General features: G+C 41.3%; 2 protein-coding genes across 3 annotated transcripts in view; one reads left to right on the top strand and one right to left on the bottom strand.

Moving 5' to 3' along the window:
* Positions 1 to 198: 198 nt before the first annotated feature.
* Positions 199 to 2,270, bottom strand: zgc:172182 (coiled-coil domain-containing protein 89). The gene is made up of 7 exons (XM_031858240.1): positions 2,109 to 2,270; positions 1,399 to 1,868; positions 1,066 to 1,199; positions 849 to 985; positions 676 to 752; positions 476 to 575; positions 199 to 382 (listed from the first exon to the last, which is right to left on the bottom strand). The coding sequence occupies exons 1-7, from the start codon at positions 2,166 to 2,168 to the stop codon at positions 296 to 298; spliced, it is 1,065 nt and encodes a 354-aa protein (XP_031714100.1). The 5' UTR covers positions 2,169 to 2,270; the 3' UTR covers positions 199 to 295.
* An 887-nt stretch (positions 2,271 to 3,157) lies between these two features.
* The window catches only part of lrp2a (low density lipoprotein receptor-related protein 2a), a 44,873-nt gene continuing 38,453 nt past the window's right edge, over positions 3,158 to 9,577 (top strand). For both annotated transcript variants that reach the window (XM_031858342.1, XM_031858343.1), the window contains exons 1-5: positions 3,158 to 3,306; positions 7,889 to 7,996; positions 8,475 to 8,597; positions 8,839 to 8,955; positions 9,375 to 9,485. In XM_031858342.1, the coding sequence (XP_031714202.1) occupies positions 3,237 to 3,306; positions 7,889 to 7,996; positions 8,475 to 8,597; positions 8,839 to 8,955; positions 9,375 to 9,485 (529 nt within the window). In that variant the 5' untranslated portion in view covers positions 3,158 to 3,236. The remainder of the gene's footprint in view (positions 3,307 to 7,888; positions 7,997 to 8,474; positions 8,598 to 8,838; positions 8,956 to 9,374; positions 9,486 to 9,577) is intronic.

The raw sequence follows: 9,577 nt of genomic DNA, 5'->3' as shown, positions 1-9,577 counted from the left end.
GGTGGGTCCCATTGAAGAAGAAATCCAAAAGGCTGAGAAACAGGCAGAGGAGCATTCTTAAGTGACGCGTCTGTAAATATTTATGAGATAAACATTTGTACAGTATCAAGTATGTTATGTTGTGGTTCCATTTCTTTGGAAAGGTGAAGACAAGATTAAAAATAACATTGTAATATATATTTTTGTTGCAGTTTTTCTTTATTTTCATCGTTGGCACTGAGCAAACACTGGAGGTGAAAGTATTTTTTTTAATGAAAACATTGGTGAGAAAACAACACTTCCATAATGCTAAAGTTTAGCCCATCATGTGGCGAAGCTTCTTATTTAACTCTCTTTCTCGTAGAAGAAGGTTGGTGCTGTGATCTTTGAGGGCTTCAAAATCCTGTAAAAATAATGGCAGATATGTTAAGCATGTTCTGAGCCCTTCATGGGCCACCGACAATCACACATTCCAACGTTGCAGATTTCAGCAAACCTCTTTCAGCTTTCTGTATTTTGACTTGGATTCATCCAGAGCAGACTGGATCAACTTCACTTTAACTTCTGCATTAACAGCTTCTGCTTCCTGTTCAAACCTGAGGTAAGGCCAGGGACATAAAGTCAGGGACAAATACTTATTATCTGCAAGGATTTTTTTTTCTAAAAGCAGGAGTGTGTTGTTGAGGCACAACTTACCTGTCCTCTGCCTCGGCCCGGGCTTTTTTCTCTTGTTTCCATTTGGTCTCCAGTTGCTGAATTTCCTCTTGTTTCTCCTGTATTTGAGAGCAATTTGTGTGTTGGTGAAACAGTTGGCTCATCTGTGCAGAGCTTTGATTTCAGTGAGGACAACAAATACTCATTTCAATCACCTGTATTACTTTCCCTCTCTCCATAGACAGATGCAGTAATTTGTCCCTCTCTTTGGCGAGGCTTGTTATGCTTTCGCTCAAGTTGATTTTCTTCAAAGCATGCTCTTCTTCCGCCTGTTGTAGCTTCGTCTTGAGGTCTGATTGTGGAGAGAAGGTCACAAGTTTACAAGTGCGTGTACTTTGTTGCATTTCATAAAATGATACGTTGACTACCCACCGTTGCACATCTCTACAGCCTCTCTTTGTTGTTGCCGAGCATCATGCAGTTGATCATCAAGTAGTGATGCGTCTTTGGCTTGATGCTGAGTTGTTTGTTCCAGGAGTTTTGACTGGCATCCGGATAATTTCTCTCTTAATGATGGATGTAAAATACAGCAAAGGTATTCAATTTCGAATAAAACTGAAAAAACAGCTCATGCTCACATTCTAAAAAGCTGAAACCAGGGAATGTTGGCAGTTTTACTGGATAAATGAGATTAAAAGATGATCAAAATTGCTGTTGATTAATTTTCTGTGAATCGACCACTGAGTGACTCGTTTTTCTTCTCACCGATATTCCTTTTCCTTATTTTTGTATTTCTCTGTCAGCTGTTTGATTTCTTGCTTCAGTTTTTGAACAAACACTTCTTTATCGTGTAATTTCTGGGAGAAAAGTGTTTCATTCTCGGACTGCAGCTGTTTGTTTTCCAGCTTTAACTGGGCGTTCTGCTTTTTGTAGTCATCCATGAATACAATGATCGCTTGGTTGTTGGCCGCTAAATCCATAAACCTCTTCTCTAACAGATTTGCTTTCTTTCTTTCCCAGTCCAGTTCCTTCTGGCAGTCTGTTCCTCGGCCCTCCAGGTCTGCATTGAGTTGCTGCAGGGCTTGACATCTAAGAAGCTCCTGATCTGCTCTCTGCTTCAACATGCAAATTAGAATTGACTGTTCATCTAGTCTGGATCGCAGCATCCCTGTCGCTGTTGCATCCTCCGTAGAAAGGCTGCCAAGTTGCAGGGACTTCCGAATACTGTCCATAAGCTGAGAACAAGGGAGAAAAGCAATATGTGAAAACAGTTAAGATGATACATCTCAGAGAATTGAGATCAAGATATGAACTGAAGGAGACATTTTACACTCAAAGAAAAACTATGTAATGATGACACTGTACCTGCAATTTATTGTTACTTATGTGACACGCACGCCAAAACACCTACAATAAGCTAATGTATAAATATGTACAGATTGTATGTACAGTTGTCATCGATAACTTTTACACACCTCCGTCGTGTTGCCCTCCATCTTGGTGAAGTTTTCTACATTCCTCTGTGGAGTTGCCATAAAGAGCAAACTTACAAATGGAGGGAGAGCTTCCTCCCGTTTTTTTTACGTTGACAACTTATTTTTCTGCTCAAGGATTCGGTTCCCACATTTCCCCACAAGTTTCCGTTGCTCGGTTGCCAATGGCAGCATCGTGATTCAGTAACGGCGGCAGGTGTAACGCACGTGCCCATGCTCGACCGCACGATGGAGGTGTTGGGCTTCTGATTAGTGTTGGACCATCTGGGGTAATAAAGCATGGCGGAATTAATGAACTAACGTTACTTTTCTCGTGTTGCTTGAATCCTGTTTCACGTTGGCACATTTTTTTTGTCATCTAACGTTGGTTAATTTACTGGCAGTTGACTTTTTTGAGAATTGAGAGGTGCGATTTAGGTTCTTCATTAAAACGAATTGTTTTATTCACAAAATCGATTGGGAACTATTCCTACGGGGCCAATAATGTGCCCAGCGTAACTGTTATTGATGAACATTTCTGGAACTTTCATCTATTTATTATGCATACATTATATTATATTTAAGATTTTTTACTCTAAAAATCGCGGGATTATTAAAGTAACTATCAGTCTATCTATATACTCAAGAGAACAAGCTTGGTGTTGGGAAGTGTGTCTACAACAACCTGACTCGGACTACATACATTGCGATTACGGTGATCCTCTGGGCCTTTAGGACACCGTAATTCAAAGCGTTTCGTTGTTTAATGTTTGTATTACTCCCATCATCATTATTTTCCTCTCAAACACCCCAATGCAGACTCCTAATTCGGCACTGAGCGAAAACACACAGTGGTAATAGCCCGCTGTGAGTGAAAAATCACTGGCACTCCGGGCAAGTCGGACCTGCATGGCATTATGCAGATTCCAGGGCCAGAGGGACTTATCCGGAGGGCCGAGGCTGCAGGTGGAGCGGTCTGTCCCGTATGTAACTCTGTCCCGGCCTTTGTGCACGCCCCTTTTCATCAACTAACGGGCCAAGAAAGACAGACAGAAGAAAGCAACAGCATCCCAGCCCCACAGTCCCTACAGCTCCTCCATCTGCACAGCGGAGCTGGACGGACCAGCCAGAATGTGGAGAGCACTGCTACTTCAACTCTTTCTCGTCTTCATATGCTGTGTTAGATGGTGCCACTCTGAAAGTAAGTAGTGAGATTGTTGTTCCTTCTATCCTTCTTCTTCTCACCCCCCAACAGGCTGTCAGCTGAATGATTTATTGAGGACCTGCAGAGTTGTTGTACTACTACGTGATTCACTCAGTGCACTTGTTGCTCATCAAAAACAAACCACACACTGTGCAGGGGGAATTTAATTGTTGCTGAATTAAAATGCTTCTGTATTTACTATCAGCGAAGTAACCATTCGATTAGCAACAGTTTGATGGCACTCGAACAAGATGATTTAACCAAAACACATGGGAATAACCTTGATGATGATTATAATGTAACTACACAATCACCTCCAGTGCTTCTAAAGTGTGGCCAGTAGGTAATGCTATTCTGGCTCGAGGGCTAAACGTTTTACCACATAGTATTACTTTAAAGGTTGAGCACAAAGCCTCCCTCAGACAGATTGGAAGTTCTCTTGAGGAACTTTTGCCTGAGCTGTACTGTTGCTAGGTAACGGAAAAGAGCATGTGACTTACAGACAATCTGCGAGGACTGAAAGCTTCTGGTACAAATCTCATTCAGTGGAGCAGATTTTTACGCCGCAAACCCACTTGATTCGAATTTGATTCCATGAGGAAGAGCTTCATTTTCTCATGTTATAGACGGAGACAGACAAAGTGCTCACATGCTGTTTTTATTGTACGTGACAGCCGTGTGTTTGTCTCTCGTGTTCGTAGCCCTGCTAGATCCTACTTCTCAAATTGTAATCTGCTTTCTTTTTGCTCAACCCTTAGTATGTAAGCTCCTTAGTGTGAATCAAGCAACTAATTACACTGCAGCTGCTGCAGAATGGAACCAGTTAAGTAAAAACTGTACCAAGAGTAAGGTCATGGTTATGGCTTTCTGTCTTTCTTTCTCGTTATTTTAAAATATGCTGGACTTATTTCCTCACTGGCTAAAAGACTCACAAATACAGAAAAGCTAGACTGTCTATGGCCAAATACAACATAACAGCGTTGACAGTGAGACTGTAGCATTTAAAAAATTCACTTGGCATTTCCTTAGAATTACAGCCGTCGTAGTCGGCCTACTTCTAGCTAACATTCGCTGATGACAAATCAGGTGTACAAAATGATGACTGGACTAAAACGGCAGACTCTCAGTAGACTTCGTCAGCACGTTCACGGTGATCATTAGCTTGGATGTGTTGTGATTAACAGACGATGACGTAGACTGTTTTAATACAATTCAAAAAGTCATTTATCTTTGACCTGGATTTTTAATATCCATTCCATGTTATACAGATCAAGTGCTTCTGGTGTGAGGATCACTTTATTTATGTCGTTTTAGGGGACAGGTTACTTTCCCTAATCTCTGCTTGATCCTCCACAAAAATCCTTTAGTTTGATAATTGTTTCTTCCATGACCTTCTGTAACACATTATCCAGCTCTTGGGCTTGATATTCTGCTGCAGAATGCTGACACTGGCATTAATAGTTAATGTGTTGATTTCAAAGTGCTGGTTTGTTAACAATCCTCTGCCATTTTTTGCTGTTCCAGACATATTTGTCACTAGATTAAGTTGTTTTCTCTCATTAATCATTTGCTAGTGTAATCTTAATAATATATTAACTGCACAGTAAGAACTTTAATGGTGTTAGAAATTAAGTTTTTATTGCTATCACCATCCAACAGAATAATTAAAACGGACATGTTTGTTCTGTTACTATTTAGGTCAGGCTGGACCGTCTTGTTTGATCACACCTATCTTTAGTTTGAGTCTCTAATGACTGTTGTGTCCAAACTTTTCAAGACACACAAACTTGGCCTGCACATGTAAGCTAAACCTCACGCATGCCAGCTTCTTCCTGGTAAATCCTGGTGCAACAGTTACACTGCGTTAGAAACAGGAACACAGTTGGCACAAACCGAGAGCAAATCCTTTCTTGTCCTGCAGCTTCCTCTGTCTAGGTTACAGACGCATCGATGATGGGGTTTAGCCTCCAGTAAACAACTGTGACTCGTTCATATAGGAAAAACAAGATGTTGAACTGGCTGTCTCGTTGCATGGTGACAACTTCATTTATGATTCTTTTCACTCATGCTTTTGTTAAGGCACGTACCAAAAATCATGTTGAGTATTCCTCAATTCTAACCAGACCGAGGCTTTATTCCACACTCTATTTATTCCTCCCTTCTGCTCCCACTGCCAAGGCCCCTCCGTTTTTTCACTGTTTTGTGTGTAGCCGTAAGAGCCGAAGTCACTTGTTTGGCAATTGACTGCATTCTGCTGCGTTGATTGCCATATGAAATAGGCAGCAGCACTTCGCCCTGACAGCATGGACGGGTCCAGCGTTTCTTGCTGCCAGCAGCCGCGTTTTTTTTCTCCACTTTTCTCCACACGCATTCAGCGAGTGTGGAGTGCTGCGCCAAAACAAGCCGGCGTGAAAGCTTTCAGGCGCCCCACGTGACAAGAAAGAGATGTTTCAGTGGTTGTGAACAGGTGTTTTCTTAATGGGTGTCCATGAGAGGGGAGCTTATGTTCCACTTTTGTTTTACCTTATCGCAGGAATTAAGCCTTACTGTACTCTCCTTTCTGCTGAGGTTTTTTTTAGGGTGACACTTCCAGTTATGAGCATCCCTGCTGGCACCTCTTTTGTGCTATTGTAATTTCACAGTTGGGTTTAAGGCCTATGACAGGCTTCATTCTAATGAAAATTCCTCTACTACTCTTCTTTGTTGGGCAATAGTAGGGCGTCCTTATCTTCCTGCATGGATAGTGCGGTGCTCTCTCCTGCTGTGGGTTTAAGTTGCTAATTAGCAAAGACAAGTCTAGAAAGAAGGAAAAGGAAAACATTAAATCACATGAAAACACTTGAACAAGAAACTAATAATAAAAAAGCCCTTATCTTCAGTCTCAGATTAAACCTTCATAACAGCAGATTTGCACCGTTTACCCTGGTTTTTATCTTCTCGAATATTTATTTGATACTGTGAAATTGTGACTTTGTCAGGATGAAGACATAGACATTTGAGGATTAAGGAAAAGTTACAAAGAAGACGTTCTTTTCAGAATGTAAGAAGAACCCTCGCAAAAAACAGTGCTGTTGAAAGGTTCAGCCTCAGTGTATCTGTCACCTTTCCCAGAAGTAATACAGTCAGGAAACACTGGCTGCATTTGAAAGCCTCCAGCAGATTGGTTTCTCCTTGACATACGTGGTTTTAAGTTATCAACCTAGGTCTGAATGCATGGTAGCTATAACCATCTTGATCTTTTCCAAAGCGGATTTGCAGTCGATAGTGCTATTTCATTCATTTGTTTAGCTAATTAATTCATTCATTTTATTTTATTGTTACATATTTTTACAGTTTGATGACACAAACTTTGTTTTCCTGTAGTAATAGTATTGTCTGGACATTCAAGACTTTAATGTGTTGATTCCACCTGTCATTGTGGAGAGAAATATTGTATTTCTGTTCAATAGAGCCGCGTAGTCGTAGTCTCTGAGTAGTCGGTGTACTGTATGCAATCCTGCTGTCATGCTATAGATGATGCTGAAACCTCTTGGATCACTGCCTTGCAACAAAGGCTCCCTTTGAGCAAGTTGCGAGCAATGTTATCATTAGTAAACTGAGCAGGAAAAAAACAGTTTTGCCTTCTGGAAAGCTACTGAAGGAGTTAAATATGCAGCTTGTTTTGTTGGGTTGGTTGTAAAACAGTTTGGTGTTTTGCTGGCTAATTAATCTGAGACAAGAATTCTTGATTGGAGTGTGTGTGTCTTTTAGTGCACTACTACAGGCATTACATAAAGGAGATGATACACCTCCTTAGCCAATAGGCTGCAGGCTTGTAGACAATTCTTTTTTGGTAGTTTACCTTTAAGACATAATATTTTGTGCCCCACATTTTCTGTCACTGCATTAGTCTGTAATTCCTTGTAACTATTGTAACTTCAAGCTGTCATAGTGGAATAGCAGAGCTATAGCTATGGTGTACTTCAGGATTTAATTTGAGCTAACTAACCCCAATATGTTGTGTAGCTGTAAGCAGCTATTTTATTAAGAAGGAAGAATGTTTCCAAAATGCTGGATAAGACAGGACAGAGATAGACCACCAACCCCAAGCAAGCACCACCAATCACCACCTCACAGCTCTTCTCACGAAGAATTTGGGTTGAAATGGTTGCGGTACCACCCAGTACCACTATTTATCCCAATTACGTTTCAGACTGGACAGGAACAGCACGCACCATAAATCAAGGCTGTCAGAGAGACAATCAGAATTGCACGGGTCTGATGGAGTGCTCTGCCACTGAACTATGCTGCCTGAATCAATCTCTTCTGGAAAACGTCAGGGAAGGTAGAGTGGTGGTACCTTATCTCTACAGATGCCACTCAGCGGGAACATCAAAAGGAGGCTCGGGATGAGTGCGGTGGAGATTGTGTAACTGTCAGGGGATGGCTGGCACGCTTGTCTCCAAGGCTTGTCAATGTTGTTTACAAAATGCTTCATCAGTGGAAGGCATCCTCACCCCCTTACGCCCTGTTTTAAAAAAAATAAAGTAAACGTAGAGTATTCAAGAATTTATCAATTATCTTTTTTGTCATTTTTTAGGATGTGAGTTGGGGCAGTTCAGCTGTGCGACAGGTCGATGTATACCGGGTGACTGGCACTGTGACGGCACATCAGACTGTGTGGATGACTCTGATGAACACGACTGCCGTGAGTTTCTCATTATATTGCACTGTAGGCCAACATGCCACCTGAGAGATTAGGATATTTAGTATAATGCTTCTTGGATATGTCATTCCAAACGGAACTACAGCAGTGGTGGAAGACTTACTCAGGTAATTTTCTTAAATTCAATTAAGTAAATGATCTTTCATTTAATCTACAACAGTGCATCCATCATATTTTACAAGTTGATTTTATGTTTTGTATAAAATCTTAATCTTCGAGGTAACTAGTAATTTAAGTGCTGTAAAATTGTGTCAAATATAAAATAGCCCACGATTTGTTTCTGCATACATTTAGTGGAGCAGAAGTATATACCAGCATAGCATGAAAACACTTAAGTAATGCACGAGTAACTTCAAGATTCTACTTGTGTACTGTACTTGAGCAAATGCACGTAGTAGCTTTCTACTGCTGGATTACAGTCAACTGTAAATAATGAAATGGTCTGTGTGTATTCCCACAGCTCAGGTAACATGTGACGACAGCCATTTCACATGTTTGAGTGACGGCGAGTGTATCCCTGTTATGTGGGTGTGTGATGATGAGGAGGACTGTGAGGATGGATCAGACGAGAGGCACCACTGCAGTAAGTACATTTTACAATATTAGCAATTCTTCAGGGGCAGTTTATAAATGTTTTGCGGAAAATATCCAAGGTATTGTTCAAATTAAATTTTGAAGAATAAGATCTTTAAGATATATATCTGCCAAAGGAAGTTGATGAATCAGATGCCCGTTAAGTACCTTTATCTACAGTACAAGATAAGTGCATATATAAAAACTATGTGAATAAAACCTTTCTATGTCACTCTCCAATCCGTCCCCAGCTGGAAGGACGTGCACCAGTGGGCAGTTCAGCTGTAGTAACGGGGCATGCATCCCAGGAGAATACCGATGTGACCGTCTGGCAGACTGCTCAGATGGCTCTGATGAGAGAGACTGCCGTAAGTCTTCTCCGGGGTGGTTTCCCTTTTTTTATATATTTTTTACATTTCAGGCTCCTGTGGCATTTTAATCAATTTGTTAAGATTAAGAGGCTCGCTGACTGACAGAATGGGCCACAATATGTTACTTGTTGTCAGAGGTTGATTGCAGATTCCTTGGTGGATTAGTCAAGCTGAAGTTCAGCTGCTATGCTATTATTGTGCCGACATGGTAAACTCACAGCACTACACACTGCGGTAATCTCACAATGGCATAAAGAATGCTGTGGCGACTGCTGTTGTTATGGTGGTGGTGTTAAATTTTCGTCTCTTAGCCTTCCCATTCACCGAGCTTTTCACGTTTTAAAAGCTGAAACGAGCACAGTTGTCAGGGGGATTTGAGCGCTTAGCGTGGCCCTGATGATGATTTCATCTTTCAGATTACCCTGAGTGCACACAGCTGAGGTGTGCTAATGGGGCCTGCTACAACCGGACCCAGAGATGTGACCAGATACCTGACTGCCGGGATGGCTCTGATGAGGCAAATTGCAGTAAGAAGTCATTTTCTTTGTGATAAACTCTTCACGTGGAAGTCATAGTTGAGTCTCCCATAAAGTGCAACCTAAAAAGCAATAGCATCCAT

Source organism: Anarrhichthys ocellatus, unplaced genomic scaffold (genome assembly GCF_004355925.1).
Source record: "Anarrhichthys ocellatus isolate YVR2014 unplaced genomic scaffold, GSC_Weel_1.0 scaffold20, whole genome shotgun sequence".
In the NCBI taxonomy this organism is placed as follows: Eukaryota; Metazoa; Chordata; class Actinopteri; order Perciformes; family Anarhichadidae; genus Anarrhichthys; species Anarrhichthys ocellatus.
The sequence above is the reverse complement of the archived record's forward strand: the minus strand, read 5'-3'. Positions and strand labels throughout refer to the sequence as shown.